Below are 16,855 nucleotides of genomic sequence, written 5' to 3'. Positions count from 1 at the left end.
ATCATTTTTGCTTAAGACTCCCAACTTGTCTTTTAAAGGGCCTATACTCTCCTTCTTTAATCTCTTGCTATTAATGTATTTAAAGAATTTTTTGGGATTCGCTTTGCTATCCTTTGCTACTAGTTTTTCAGTTTCTACTTTAGCCGCTCTTATTTCCTTTTTGCAAATTTTGTTACATTCCTTATAGTGCTAAAAATGACTCTGCTTCCCCGTCAGATTTGTATTTTTTAAATGCTCGCCTTTTCTTGCCCATAAATTCCTTAATCTTTTTGTTAAGCCACATCGGTTTATGATTTTTATTCCTTTTTTTGCTGCTCATAGGAATAAATTTGAGTGTATTTTTAGCTAGCAGGAATTTTAGTACCTCCCATTTCTCCGTAGTATTTTTTCCTAAAAACAAACCTTCCCATTTAATATCCCTGAAAAATACCCTTATCTTTTCAAAATTTGCTTTGCTAAAGTTTAGAGTCCTAGTTGAGCCAGTATAGGGCTGTTTATGGAAACTGATATTGAATGTGACCATATTGTGGTCGCTGTTTCCTATGGGTTCCCCTACTATAATACCTGCTACCAAATCCCCATTGTTTGTTAATACCAGGTCTAAGATTGCATTGTACCTAGTTGGTTCCTCAATTAGTTGGACTAAGTAGTTATCATTAAGTGTGTTTAAAAACATATTGCCCCTAGCAGTATCACATGAATCGTTTTTCCAGTTTATCTCGGGATAGTTAAAATCTCCCATCACTACTATGTCTCCTACTCCTGCTGCTCTTTCAATTTGCTTTAGTAACAATTCCTCATCAGATGCGTTGATACCAGGCGGCCTATAGCATACACCCAATACTAACTTTTTTATTCCTTTTTCCCCGCATGCAATTTCTACCCATAATGTCTCGACAGTGTCTACAGTCCCCTCCTGAATATCTTCCCGTATATCAGGTTTTAAAAATGGCTTTACGTAAAGACACACCCCTCCACCCTTTTTTTTTAGTCTGTCTCTCCTAAACAGTGTATAGCCCTCTAGATTGACTGTCCAATCATGAGATTCATCCCACCAAGTTTCAGTAATGCCTATAATATCATACTGTTTGCTTGTTGCAAGTATTTCTAGTTCACCCTTTTCACCAGTAATGCTGCTGGCGTTTACATACATACAACTAAGATAAGTATTTTCCCTTGCGTTAGGGACATCTTTCACCTTATGTAGCAATGATGACCTATAATCGTCATTGGTTAGTGCTTTGGTAAAATCTCATTTAGTACCCATGTTAGTAACCTTACCGCCTGCTCTTACCCTCCCCCCAACTTCTCCCCCATTTCGTTTACTACCGCCATCCCCACTATTCTCACTGCATGACCCGTAGTTTCTAGCTAAACCCTCCCCCCAGGCTCCTAGTTTAAAATCTCCTCCAACCTTCTAACCATCCTTCCCCTCAGCACCGCTGCCCCCTCCTCAGTCAGGTGCAATCCGTCACGACAAAAGAGATGGCGCCTGACTGAGAAGTCCGCCCAGTGTTCCAGGAACACAAACCCCTCTTTCCTGCACCAATCCCTAAGCCACACATTTACCTCCCTAATCTCCCTCTGCCTCCCTGGACTAGCGCGTGGCATGGGTAATAATTCCGAGAATATTACCTTAGATGTCCTTGTCTTCAGTTTCTTTCCTAAGTCCCTATAGTCTTTCTTAAGGACATCCCACCTTACGCTAACTTTGTCATTGGTGCCCACGTGCACCAAGACCGCCGGGTCTTTCCCAGCCCCTCCCAACAATCTATCTACCCGGTCCGCGATGTGCCGTACCCGAGCACCCGGGAGACAACAGACTGTACGGCGATCACGGTCCCGGTAGCAGATTGCCATATCTGCCTTCCTGATGATAGAATCCCCTACAACCACCATCTGACTAGGTACCTCACTATCTTTTATCCCAACCGCGCCAGAGGGACCGCTCCTCTGGATGCTAGAGGGAGCAGTCTCCTCCGGCACCGTCATTTCTTCACTATCATCCTCCGATTCCTCGTCCAATCGGGCAAATTTGTTCGGGTTTGATAGTTCGGAGATGTCGAGCCTCCCCCTCTTTTTCTTCCTTCTAACTGTGACACAACTGGCTACCTGATCATCATCCTCTTCTACCAGTGACCCCTCCCGCAACTCCTCCACCGTTCTGTCTAAACTACGCTCGAGATTGTCAATCTCCCTCAGTCGCGTAACGGTTTGCTCTAGATCAGTTACCTGGGCTTCCAGGGCAACCGTTCGCACACACCTCGTGCAGATGTAATCACACTGGGCCGGTAGCTCCAGGTGTGCATACATCTTGCACGACATGCACTGAGTGAGGTCCCCAATCACAGCCCCTCCCATATTGTTTGTAAGGTCTAACTCCCTGTTACTCTCAAAGAAAAAGCAGCAAAAATAAAAAGTAGAAGACAAGCAATCTCACTTATACAATAATTAAGCTGGCTTATACTTATCTATCTTTGTGCGGTTCTTGGTCCTTGACTTTTATGCAGCCGTAGTACTCTCTCCTGCAGCACCTATACTCCACTTAGCAGTTGCAGTTGTTCCAGCTCACTGCACCTCCTTTTCACTCGGCTTCCAGCTCTTTTTTGCTGTTTACAACTCACACTTACAAATCCAAGCAGCACTTAAAAAATACAAGCCCTTACACAGTATAACTTTACCAGATATACTATGGGACGGTCATTTTAAAACACAATGGGGTCGATTCAATTCAGCGACAGTTGAATAGCGCCGGGAGTTAGCTCCCGTCGCTAATCAATTCAGCTCAAGTTAAGTCGGCGAAGGCCCGTTTTCGCAGACTTAACAGGTTGAATTGTCGGGAGATCGGGCATTCTCCGACTTAACTCCCCACAGCGATGCTGATTCCCGACAGAATCAGCCTCGCGCCGGCCACACGGCAGCACTTTTGTCGGGTTTCCTCCTCATCCCCCAGGGGTGGGAGAAGAATTCCTGACAATTGGTATCACTTGTCGCTATTCAACTGTCGCTGAATTGAATCGACCCCATTGCTACATTATTTTTCTCTGTTAATTAACTAGTTCATTATAGAAATAATGTTTTCTACCTTTTGACTGCATATTTAACATTTTCTGTATTTAAATGAAAACTATAGTCTACGTATTTCTTTTTAAATAGAATTCTAGTAGAACTGCATAGGTTCTTCTTCAGCAATTCCAATAATAGTATCCCTGGCACTGGAATGATCAATTGTCTAAATATCCACCCAATTTCCAAGCCTTGTCCACTTTCAATATTGCCACGCAACATGGCCTTGAGAATACAATGGGGTAAATTTACCAAGATGGGAGTTTTAGTTGCCCACCAATCAGATTCCATCTATTATCTTCTAGAATCAGCTAGATAAATGTTAAGTAGAATCTGATTGGTTGCTATAAGCAACATCACCAGTTCTAAAAAAACTTTCACCTTAATACATTTACCCCAATGAGTGGAGGGTATGCCTGAGTACGAACTGATCACCTCATCACATAAGATGGTTACTTTATAAATGAGAACTTCCCACTATTTATTTGACTTTCTATTAAATGTTCTACATAAATAGGTGTGCAAAGCTCCACCCTGTGCTGTTTTCACCATGGGGAAACCCGCTTGAACCAATTAAGATATATTAAGATTCATACTCTCTTACATTATACAACATATAATAGATAGAACACCACTTGGGACTAAATGTAATAGCCAATAACTTGCCGGATGTGCGGGACTTTGTGCGAGTCTGTCCGTATTTTTAAAGCGGCAATCATTTACAAGGTAAAACCAGCCTGCCCAGCACCTCCAGTTATCTCTCAGGCTATAACATTTAGCCCCTGGTCTATTTTTAGTTCTTTATGAATTTAACAGGGATTACTGCTCATGCTTTAATCAAGAATCCCTCATTTTATATTGGTTCAAGGCACATTCACCATACTTATTATTATAATTTATATGTAAAGTGCCGTTTTGATACACATCGCTAGACACCATATATAACAGTGACAGCAATCAGATGGCTGAGGTTGTGAAATAATGATGGATAGACTCACAGACTACCGTAGATGGGGTAAGGACCAAAAGTGTCCATAAAAGAAAATATGAAACATTACACATAGTGCAAGGAGACAGGTGATAGTTTGAGCAAAGACAGAGAGACTGCAAGGAAAGGTAACAAAAGTAGCTATAGTGGAAGTATCCAGCATTTGTATGCATCACACTAACTATGTACCATACAGATTCCCATATAAACTATCACGACTGAGATACTACGTGAAAATTGCTGCATGTTAAAGAAGGATCTCTAACCTTAATTGTGTGATTTGTATAAGAAAGGTAGAGCAAACAGTCCGAATCTCAGTTAGTTAAAATGCAAATGGGAATAGTGATAATGGGAACAGGAGATAGAATAAAGGGAGCTAATGAAGCAGTAATGGTTAGGTCTGGAGGCTGTGTCCTCCTCTGATCATTGGCTGCAGCAGAGAAGGCTCAGGTTGCAGTGAATTAAGTGCTTGGCAGAAGGATGAGAGCTGGGGTAAAATAAACAATTCCTAATAAAGAGCAAGACACAAAGCAAACAAAAGCCCCACACGCTTCACATAACTTTATCTCAGCCCACGAGATCTCATTAACAGCATTCTTAAGCACTTCTACTCACAGTTTACAAATACCATAATACCAATTCATTTATGGTTTATACCAATTGCTTGTTTGAGTTAATGCCGCCACGTGGTATATACATAAGACCCATTTATACACTGTTATATACTCTACATACTGCTAGGGCTCAGCAGACATCTGTTCTACCCCTTTCACACCGCACAAATAACCCGGTATCGACCTGGCAATGACACAGGTCGGTGAGCGGTGTGAAAGCACCATGGTCGAAATCCCAGATCCTCTGACCCCGTAATTCAACCCGGGAATATTCCTGGGTTGAATACCGGGTCAGTGGCAGTGTTAATGGGTTGCTGGGTCGATGCGACCCGGGACCCATTCATTACATAGGGGAGAGGTGGCGCAGAGATGAGCTCATCTCCCAGCACCGCCTCCGCCCCCCGCCGCTATGGCAACTGGCCCAGCATATTGCCGGGTCGGGAAGCCGCCTGTCAGGGTCCAATGCCGGGTCCCACCCGGGAAGGACCCGTTTCCAATTCCCGGGTGGGATCTGGCATTGGCGGTGTGAAAGGGGTATTAAAGGGCCTATGGTATTTAGTTTCCGATCTCTTGTGGAGCACGTAAGAGAGTGAGACTAATATAGGAAGAGTAAGACTCAATGCTATATATAAGAACATAACCCACCTGTAGTTATGCAGCACAGTTTATACAAATGATTTATTGATAAACTCCACACATATAGGTCCCTGGTTGGAATCAAACACATGACCACATTACAGTGAGACAGCAAAGCTAACCACTGTGCCATCATGTTGCCCTTGCATAAACATGTCACCTTCAGCTCTCCGGACTGATGCTGGGAAGCAATAGGAAGAACTTCCTAGCACTAGTACTTTTTTTGCAACCATGTTCTAAACAGATTAACATTAAACTAAGGGGCATAATTATTATTAGGTTTAATTAGAATTCAATTAAATTAAAGATTGCCCAAAATTACCAAAATGCACATGCAGGGACAGTGGCTTCGATAGGAGCTCATCCCGGCATTGTTTAAAAGTCAAGTGATTTTGGTCCCCCGGCATGCTACTGTGCATGCATAGTCTGCTGACCTCTGGATCCCACGCCTAGTAACCTCTGCGTAATAAAGCCTACAGGCAGCCACCCATAGACACTTATGTGGCTGATTTACAGAGATATCTGCAGCAGTCCCTCCATGTTACATCTGGAAGATACTTTGCTTTTGCGTGTGTGTGTGTGGGGGGGGGGGGGGGGAGGGGGTGTCACAGAAAAATGTCTGGTTTTCGGGGTATTTCCCACCAAATAGATAAATATGGCCCTAACAAAAGAAACATCCCTGGTTACTCAGGAAACCATTCACTGTAGCTTACAGTATTGTGCTATACTTTTGTGAGTCCATCCCGCATGCTCTAATTTAACTAATTCATAAACTGCGCTGGTAGTAGCAATATATGCCTCCAAAGTCAGAATTGAATATTTAGTGTACCCTGTCTTATCCAGACCACACTGCACAGCAGAATACATTCACTGTAGTCATCCTATCCATGCTGCAAAATTCTGTGTGTTATGGCATGCTCCAAAATGGCAAAGCAAAAGCAGAACTCAAAGATTGTATAGCCAGGACTTTGTACATATGCAAAACAATGGAAGCCACCCTGATGGCCACACATATGGTGATCCTGCCGCTTAGCCCATTCACTGAGCCACAGGAGCATTGCTCAAACTGGCCACACACAAACAGTCACCTTTGAGGTCATTGCACCCTGTGAGATGATCATATATTGGACAAGGGCAGCACAACAGTCATCTTACAACCAAATCAATAGAGGTTTTAGTCCAATTGGAAAACACTGGCTTCAGTATCGAATAGAGTTTGGGCACCTTTTCAGGTTGGTGTCTCCCACATGGAGGTATGTAGTTACTATTTTCATAAATTGGTTTTATTTCAATTTAAATCTATCATTATAACTCTCTGTTATACACAGAAAAATGGTGCACAATGAATACTTAAAGAATTCAAAATCTTAAAATAGTCTTTTGGCTGAGTTCCTAAACTATCCAATGGCCCAGCAACGCTCTGATGCTCTGTAAGCCAAATCGGTGTGACCAAAACAGCCTAATTGTGTCAGAAGTTCATTACTTCATATATCCTCTTTAATGAATCTAAATTAGAGGATACTAGTGACACGCACAGAATAATCACAGTCCAACAAGGTCTTACCTTTAATTATTATGGAACTATTCATACCAACAACTGCAAAGAAATAACGGTGATTTCAAAGACGTTTCTCTTTTGCTTTGATAAATACAGCATCTTTCTTGTTTTGTGTTACTTAAAACATCAACAAACATCTCATTTGTAACTTACTTTTTGCTTTAATATTGAAATGATTGGTGTGACACCACAAATAGCTGGTGGCACTTGTGGGCTGAAAGAATAACACCCAATTGATACTTTCATGAAGTATAACATAAAAGTGCAACAAGTAGACATTCTGGAAGAAAGGCAACAATAAGAAGAATAAACATGACCCTCGGGATACCAGAATATCAACCAACGAGATACAGTTCCCACATTCTGTGTCATCTACCAGTACCTCCTCCATTCACCCAGCAGAAACTACCTCAAGCGCGTTCCACTGCACTGCATGACTGAATGTTGAACACAGATCTAGCATGCAAAACACATCATCAGGGATCAAAACGGGAAGCAGTAAGCTTACCGACATACGGGATCCCGGCGGTCAATAGACCGTTGCCAGGATCTCGAAGGAGGACGCATTTCCGGCATCAAGATACCGACGCCGCTGGGGATGCCCGGCGTCAGATTATCGACAGCCGCCATCCCGATCGTCCTCACAGCGGGACGCGCTGCTGTCCTGCCATGGGGCGGAAGGGGTGTTAGGTTTAGACTGCAGAAGGGGGGGGGGGTTAGGCTTGGGGAGCAGCGCCCAGAGGGTTAGGGACCAGGGAGGGAGGGTTAGGCACATAGAAGGGGAGGGTAGGGTTAGGCATCAAGCAGGGAGGGTTAGGTTTAGGCAGCAGGGAAGGGAGGGTTAGGCTAAGACACCAAGCAGTGAGGGTTAGGATTAGGCACCACCGGGGAGGGTTAGGGTTAGGCACCCACAAGGGAGGGTTAGGGTAGGGGGAAGAGAAGGGTTAGGACCTTAATGGGGGCTGTCGGGATTATAATGGATGGGATGCCACTGTCGGTATACTGACCACCGGCATCCCATCCATAGGTAAATCATACTGATCCAGTCAAAACAGTTAGACAGCGTGAGCCACTGTGTCTGTGCTTTACCCTATAGTCCCAAATTATTGATTAGCCTACAGCAATTTACTGCAAGTTGACCAATGGAACTAATGTACAATTGATTGCCATTGGTTATAATTATTGTAATTACTTTTTACTTATAAAGTGCTAGGAAATATTGATGTGATTTACATAAGGGGATAATGCCGGTGCTCCATAAACACAATGGGGGAGATGAATCAAACATTGGAAAGAGATTAAGTGGAGAGGGATAAAGTACCAGCCATTCATTTCTAATTGCCATTTTACAGTCTATGTTTGAAAAATAACAGGACCTGATTGGTTAGCACTTCATCTATCTTCAATTTCTCTCTCTACAAGGTTTGAGACATCTCCCTCAATGAGTTGATAGGTGACAAAGAACCTGGGCCTCATGCAGAGTGAGCATAGTGATAATGTGCATAGCATAAATTGTGAGATTTCACTCTACGCATGCTCAGAACAGTGACACACATATGTGTTGTTATTATTATTACTTATGTATGTTTATGCTGAATGGGCTGGATGGGGGTATTCTAACATTGGCTCAGTATTGTATGGGTTTGCTTGCCAAATTTTGGAATATGTGACACAAACACATGTACACCTTAGACGTATTATTTCTGCTTGGTATGGGGCAGGTGCAAATAGTGGATGAAGATAATGTCTTTCTCTGGCAGTAGTGAATCGCTTGTGATTGGCTGTTTGCGAATACTCTGCTGGAGCTGACTGGTGACGACGCTCAAGTATGCATTATGCTCCTGTGTGCTTGTTATGGTAAAATAGATTACCACTGGAATAACCTGTTATTTCTCTGTTTTCACTCCAGATTTGACTTATCTCTGATTCACAAATAGGGGTGTGGTAGAACAGATCTACAATGTCTTGGTAGACAGTCAATAGGTCGACACCATATGGTCAACATGCATTAGGTCAACAGGTACAAAAGGTTGACAGATACAAAAGGTCGACAGATAAAAGGTCAACAGTGGTTAAGGTCGACAGGTACAAAAGGTTGAAAGAGTGAAAAGGTTGACATGACAATGGACAGAAAAATGGTCGACACAAGTTTTTTGTGTTTTTAGGCCAAATCTTGTATACTCCATGTCTTGTGACCACCATCAGTACAAATATACCCTGTGAGCTCGCTTCGCTCACCACATTTTGGCAGGCTACTATTCCCAATAGATGTCCACGTGGATAGTAATACAAGCAAATGTTGGGAAAGCATGTGAAAACCCCAGAAAATATGTGTTGGCCCTTTATGTGTCGATCATTGTCATGTCGACCCTTTGAACCTGTCGACCGAATGCATGTCAACCATATGGTGTCAGCCTATTAACTGTCGACCAATTCATTGTCGATCTATCATCCGGAATACCCATAGACTCCAATTTCTGACTAATTTGGCCGCCTACATGAAATTGTTACAGAACCATTTCATTTGGCAGGTCACATAACAGAATGGTCAGCCAAACTTCTGTGAGTTTAAGCCAGCCTATAGGATTGTGCAATTTTTAGCTTTTCACTACAACGTTTAACAGTATCAGTATTATATTGTGCATCTTCACTGTTCAAGGAATAGCCTAGCAGAAAAAAACAAATCTATTTTAATACTGAATTATCAAAAATGTATTTGTACATAATTTTGCCCTTTGTGGGCCTGTTTATCAAGGCAATTTTTCATAAAACTACAGCTTTTCAGAGTTTGGGCCAGCTGGTTTATGCCATCCTCAAATGGCATAAACTGCCATCTCATAGATCCCTCTCCCGCAGCCTCCAGTCTGCTCCCAGTGTGCGCATGCGCAGTGTCATATTCCCCTGGAGGAGTCTAAAGACTTCTCTAATATGCCAAGGATGTAATTCAGAGACAGCAGTTACTGTGGCCGCTGTCCCTGCAAGTTTCACTTGGTACTTGACTTAGTACATAGAGGGGATATTTTTATGAAAATATAGACCGCTGCCGTCATAATTATTAATACATAGGCACCGTGATCCTAAAACTAGACATGTAAAGATATTTTTGAAACTAAATAAACAACATAAAATATCTGGAAGATTTACATTTGGTGTGTACTGGGATGCTTTGGAAACATAAAGAGTAATACACTAGAGCTATGAAGGGACCATGTTTTTCAGAGGTGTATCATTTCCATGTTGCCTTATTTCCATTTCAGATCATTTAAATACATATTTCTATAATGCTGCATTTATGTGGAAAATCACATCTTCTCACCTGTAATGTACACTTTAGATGGGACCTGGGTACAATTTATAGTAAAGAACCTCTCTACAAAAGCATTACAAGATTAGCAGGGGAGAAGTTTTAGAACAAGAGCTGTATGATAATAAGTATGATTTTGAATGAATCAAAAGAATTAAAACTTATGGTTTTGAGATCCCTATAGAATGAGAGTTTACCATATGCACATGGAAGGAGGGAGGGCAAATGAAAGTAAGTATTCCAACACTACATATATTGGCCCTCATTCCGAGTTGTTCGCTCGGTATTTTTCATCGCATCGCAGTGAAAATCCGCTTAGTACGCATGCGCAATGTTCGCACTGCGACTGCGCCAAGTAACTTTACTATGAAGAAAGTATTTTTACTCACGGCTTTTTCTTCGCTCCGGCGATCGTAATGTGATTGACAGGAAATGGGTGTTACTGGGCGGATACACGGCGTTTCAGGGGCGTGTGGCTGAAAACGCTACCGTTTCCGGAAAAAACGCAGGAGTGGCCGGGGAAACGGTGGGAGTGCCTGGGCGAACGCTGGGTGTGTTTGTGACGTCAACCAGGAACGACAAGCACTGAAATGATCGCACAGGCAGAGTAAGTCTGGAGCTACTCTGAAACTGCTAACTCGTTTGTAATCGCAATATTGCGCGTACGTCGGTCGCAATTTTAAGAAGCTAAGATTCACTCCCAGTAGGCGGCGGCTTAGCGTGTGTAACTCTGCTACATTCGCCTTGCGAGCGAACAACTCGGAATGAGGGCCATTATTTCAAGTGGAACTACACTGCACACAAAGTTGCTTAAGTTATGTCATACCAATAACTGTACAGAATAAATATACTTGCATCACAGGCAGAGAGAGAGAGAGAGAGAGAGAGAGAGAGAGAGAGAGAGAGAGAGAGAGAACTTGTAGCTCTCTCTTTCTCGTTTAATCATACAGTTAAAATTTCTATATAGCCACCACCACATAAGTGCATAAGCCAAACTTGGTTCCATCTAGCATACATATCATTACATTGTATTGAGCTATTATGCTCAATGCTATTATGCAATATTCTAAAATAGTCAGAAACGTGGTAAGTGGCAGTGAGACAGAATGACTGAGAGGTGGCTGTAACAATGCCTATACATGCAGCCTGAGACAGCACACTGGTGCACTGAGCGAGTGCTGCTGCAGGTTTCACACTTACTTTCTTGTTGAGCTTGCAGTTTGCAGTGTCTTTGGAGCTCCTGTGATTTGCTTTGACCAGTGCCAGCAAAAACGCTTGTAGAAATACATTCCAAATGATTACCATCATAGCTTCAATGCTCCAAAATGCCAAATGATAAACGCCAGCTACAACTTTCTATCACTGATGTCCAGTGCTCAATGAAAAAGTGTAAAAATAAATAAATAAACAGGGAAATATAACTGGTGAAAAATAAATAAATAAAAACAATTCAGCACTCAGAGTGGATGAGAGGTAACGTCTTTGGTCCCCTGTGTGAATAAGACAGTGCAGTCAGGCTGAGAAGACTTTGCCCACTGTGCCATGCTGGTTTATTTACAGCCTCTAGACAGATTTGTTTATTCTGTAATGATTATAGTAATCTGCTCACACGTCACTTTCGGCCATCCTGCCTGATATTAGAGAAGTGTGGGGAAGGACATTCACAAACCCAGCGTGAAATAGAAAGTTATGGGAGGTGCCAAGGACTTCTATTCCTCCCCTCTGTTGCATTTGCTTTCATACAATGTCCCCTCCTCTAGAGTGCTTCTCCTCCCCCCAATGGTCTGTGTGTCCATGCTTGTGATGTGGGGTTATTTGTCCTATGCTGCTGTATAGCAGGAACCCAGGAATCTGTAATCCCCTGTGCATAAACCTACAGTACTGTATGTCCTTCTTAGAGACTGTGCTAACTAGCCTTTAGCTACAGGTAAAGGATCACACACACTGATCAGTACTCTCACATAGCTGTGTAGCTGTAGGACATGTTACAGATATTCTAGTTATCCTATGATTAGGTAGACAGTAGTACAATATAAAGTACAGTACCTTACAATTATTATTATACTGTATAAATAGGATTTCTTTTTTACTGTGTAATGGGTATTGTGTTCACTTTCAGATCTTAAATACTACTATTTATTTTCTGTTGCTGTTACAATTTACCTTTAACACTGATTTAAAAATAAATAAATAAATTCAATACATATGTTTGAATAACATATATATATATATATATATATATATATATATATATATATATATATGCTCAGAAATCAGACGGCACTCAGAGACTGGATAAATGGTGAAGACAACGACCAGTGCTTTTATTAAACGTTTCGGGGGTCGTGCCCCCGTCTTCAGAAAAACACACTACAACCAGGAGGAGGATAGATATATAAATGTAAAATCAGATATATGAATTACAATCAGTCACATCATTTTAATTATCTAACTGATGTATTCATATGTTCCTTCATCAGCACATATTATACAATAAATTATTACTTTACAGGGGATGAAATAAATAGAAAACTACATCTCATTTTAGTTATGTTTTGTGTTTCTTCATAAACTCTGTCCTTTTGATCAATATAAGGATCAATATAAGAGCCTTTTCTTATTGATTACAAAGTGTCCTATCAAAAGAAGTGCAGGAAATCATTGCTGGTAAATGATGGGATTAATAGGGCTCCTCTGTATAGGTCATTGAGTACATCATCCAATAATAGCCACACCACATAGATCACTTCATAGCTCCTTGATTGAAGTAGCAGGTTCATAAACAATGAAGTAACAACTTTCAGCACCATCACTGAGATCAAACAGTTGGCTGACATTTGTATTATGTAAAGTTTTGTATATAGTATGTGTGTGTACAAATTTTGAGGTAGATTAATGAAAACCTTTAAAAAGGGATAGTGACGTTGTTGCCCATAGTAACCAATCCATAGTATTCCAGCTATCAATTTCTAGCAACAACTAGATAAATTATCGCTGCAATCTGATTGGCTGCTTTGGGCATTACCTCCACTATCATTTAAAGTAGTTTTAGCAAATTAACACATATAATCTATCATGACATATATTTCACAATATCTACCTTATAAAATGGTGGCCTTTTGCATTTTAATGTATATAATACAGAATAATTGCATTGTTAAAATAACACTAACAATTGCAGTCATCAAAACACTTGAAGGCAATAAGGTTATCACTACACTCTCTGTATACCCATATTGCTTATTTAAGTGTGAAAGCTTGTCTTATTGCCTGCCTAGCACAATTATTGATTATTTATTATCAGTTTCTTATATGTGCACAACCACTTTATACTCTTTACAATTATGCCGTAAGAATATCCTAACTTCTTTCCTGCAGAATTTAAAATGTAAGGTTTTAAAGTGCATTTCATTATAAGTATAGGAACATGACCTAATCTCCAGCCTTCATGATGTTCTGGTTAATTCAAGGCCTTTTGATGAGCGAAAAAAAGCTAGGCATCCTCCCACATAATGGTGCAGGAAACAACCCTGGAAATGTGCCTTCTACACCCCTATAGGCAATTTATATAATCCCATATGACAAAATGTTGGGGGTAATTCTGAGTTGATCGCAGCAGCAAGTTTGTTAGCAATTGGGCAAAACCATGTGCACTGCAGTGGGGGGGGGGGGGGGGGGGGCAGATATAACATGTGCAGAGAGAGTTAGATTTGGGTGGGTTATTTTGTCTCTGCGCTGGGTAAATACTGGCTGCTTTATTTTTACACTGCAATTTAGATTGCAGATTGAACACACCCCACCCAAATGTAACCCTCTCTGCACATGTTATATCTGCCTCCCCTGCAGTGCACATGGTTTTGCCCAACTGCTAACAAAGTTCCTGCTGCGATCAACTCAGAATTAGGCCCGTTGTTTTTTAACTTCAATGTAAACAGTAGGTTCTGTTGTGCAAATAATCCACAGTCAGCAAGGAACGCCCCAGATCTCCAACACTCACAATTGTCGCCTAGTTGATATGCAGATCCATGTACGTCCCCAGAAAACTAAAGGCAAAAAGTTATACGGGATCGACACGGGTTGTGTCGCAGTGTGAACGGGTAACCCAGGTCGACGGGACCCGTTTATAACATAGAAAAGCTGGCACTTGGAGATAGTCTCATCTCCAAGCGTCAGCTCTGCACACGTGACCAGTGAGGCGGCAGACCCGGTAGCCCAACAGTATAAAACGGGTTTCAGCCGGGTCACACCTGTGTTGGACCCGTGTACAAAATCCCGGGAGCGACCCGGCTTTGCAGTGTGAAAGGGGTATCAGACTTGCCAGCGCCGTAACTGGGTGTGCCTATGCTAGCTCCGGCCCCTGAGTACATAATGCCATGATGTTATGCAGAGAGGGCAGGGCCACCATCGCTGGAAATTGTAGCAATGCCTCCGAGTGGGGTCGGGGTTCCAGCGTCGGCATTTTGACTGCCAGGATCCCGGATGCTTGGATCCTCACCAGATCCCGTAAATACACTATTGTCTATTCTCCTTAATGTATATGACACTACATTACATAATTATACTGCTCAGGTAATGCAACTTTTTTGTTGTCATTAAATGTATATGGTGATATATGAGCTTCAGCCGGAGACTCACCGTCATAGACTTACTTATCTTGGTAATGCAGGTGCATTTGAAATCTCAATTATTGAAAATAAAGCCTTGTAATAATATTCTCATCATTGGGCATCGGACATTGGGTAGCAATATTCAGCATGCCTCACCATGTAGAATTTGGCTTTAATTGCTCAAAGTTCTACCCCAACCAAACCACAAAGCAGAATGAATTGAATCTTATTGTATCGTAAACTTCATGTCACCTCTTGTTATGGTGCAAAATTCATGTAACGTGTGGATAGCAGACAGTGCACTGTCCAGGGAAAACCAGGGTACACAAGCTTCCCTACTTCTATATTACCACGCCCTATATGATGACCTATCCACTGCCACTCACCTATTTCCCCAGTGTTCCATTCAAACAGTGGCCAGTATATACTAGAGCTGGTAATGGCTGTTTCTGCTAGTTAGTCAGGGGCAGATTTATGAAGCCTGGTGAAGTGATAAAGTGGAAGGTGATAAAGGACCAGCCAGTCAGCTCCTAACTGTCATTTTTCAAACCCAGCCTGTGACATGGAAGTTAGGAGCTGATTGTCTGGTGCATTATCACCTTCCACTTTATCACTTCTTCAGGCTTAATAAATCTGCCCCTGTTACAAGGGAGCCCCAGGTACATTGACCTTCCCGCTCCCCCAGCAGATTTAATCTTCTGTAAACACATGCCTAGTGCATAGACCATAGGAGCAGTCTGGATCATTCTCAGCCTTAGGCTACACTTACATATGTCCCCTTTGTAATCTGGCTGTGTTGTAGGTAGTAGGTTACTTATTATTCTGTATTAGCTTTAGGGGTGAAATATGCAGTGAAAGCCTTTGTGACCTGTGCCCCCTTCTCCTTCTGTTATAGTTAGCATGCAAATTGATCTTCATAGCTGAAAGAACAAGCAAACATCCTATTATTTATTATTGTTTATTAGTGTAACACTGCCATATTACGCAGTGCTGTACATCACGGCCTCACTGGAGCTTACAGTCTAAAGTCTCTAAAACACAAACTATGGTTCATTTTTGTCACTAACCTGTGGAATGTGTGGAGCACTTGGAGGAAACCCCTGCAAGCATTGGTGAACATACAAGCTAGGCACAGATAAGGGTCTGCTAGTAATCTAACCCATGGCCCCAGCACTGTAAAGCAAGCTAACCACTGTGCTACCATGCTGCCAACAATTACACAGTATTGAATGGTTGTCTTAGTAGAACATTTGTGTATAGCTAAATAATACCCCTTTCACACAGAAACTGAAGCGGGTGAAGCAGTTCTACACGGTAATTTCATGAAACACGCGGGTCCTTTTTCTGTGTGAAAGGGTCAACCCAGGTTGAAATTACGGGGACTTCGACACTGGAATTTACCAAGGTCATAAACCCGGGAATTTAGACTCAATTGACCCTTTCACACAGACACAATACCTGTGTTGATCTGCAAATTACCGGGACAAAATTCTCGACCCAGTCATTTGCTTGTCTGTGTGAAAGGGGGGTCAGGCAGGTTCGGGTAAAACTATCCGACTTTGAAATGCCGGGTAATTGCCGGGAACCAGAGGCGTCGCTCTGCCTCTTTACACCCGGTGCGGTGGGGTTAAAAGGGGCATGGCTTCACAGGATGGGGGCGTGGTTTCGCTGGACACGGTGTGGTTAACTGTCCCGACCCCCGTTTTCATCACGCCGGGGATCTGGGAAGAGTGGGCTGCCCCAGGGAGTGCTCTTTCTGCAGTGCCGGCTCCTGCTCAGTGACAGGAGCCGGGTTACTGCACTGTAATGTTACAGTGCAGCACCTGGCTCCTGTCACTGAACAGAAGCCGTCACTTTGGTGTCACCCCTCGGCGGGTGACACTCAGGTGCGGGCCGCACCCCCTGCACCCCCCTTCTGACTCCAGTGCCGGGAACTTCAGGCATTTCTGTCTGAAAGTGGTATTAAAGACTTCAGATTGAGAATAATACATTTTTACACTTAGTCGAATTAGTTCCTAATTCTATATATCCTATTGTTATGCTAACAGTTCTCATCTTTAGAAACAACTTTTAGAAGTCAAA

At 42.3% G+C, this 16,855-nt stretch overlaps 1 protein-coding gene across 1 annotated transcript in view; it reads right to left on the bottom strand.

The window, feature by feature from the left end:
• The window catches only part of TRABD2A (TraB domain containing 2A), a 186,612-nt gene extending 174,786 nt beyond the window's left edge, over positions 1 to 11,826 (bottom strand). Inside the window, exon 1 of the mRNA XM_063925336.1 lies at positions 11,367 to 11,826. Within this exon, the coding sequence (XP_063781406.1) occupies positions 11,367 to 11,474 (108 nt within the window). The 5' untranslated portion in view covers positions 11,475 to 11,826. The remainder of the gene's footprint in view (positions 1 to 11,366) is intronic.
• Between the last annotated feature and the right edge of the window lie 5,029 nt (positions 11,827 to 16,855).

Source organism: Pseudophryne corroboree, chromosome 1 (genome assembly GCF_028390025.1).
Source record: "Pseudophryne corroboree isolate aPseCor3 chromosome 1, aPseCor3.hap2, whole genome shotgun sequence".
In the NCBI taxonomy this organism is placed as follows: domain Eukaryota; kingdom Metazoa; phylum Chordata; class Amphibia; order Anura; family Myobatrachidae; genus Pseudophryne; species Pseudophryne corroboree.
This window is presented reverse-complemented; position numbering and strand designations above follow the sequence as displayed.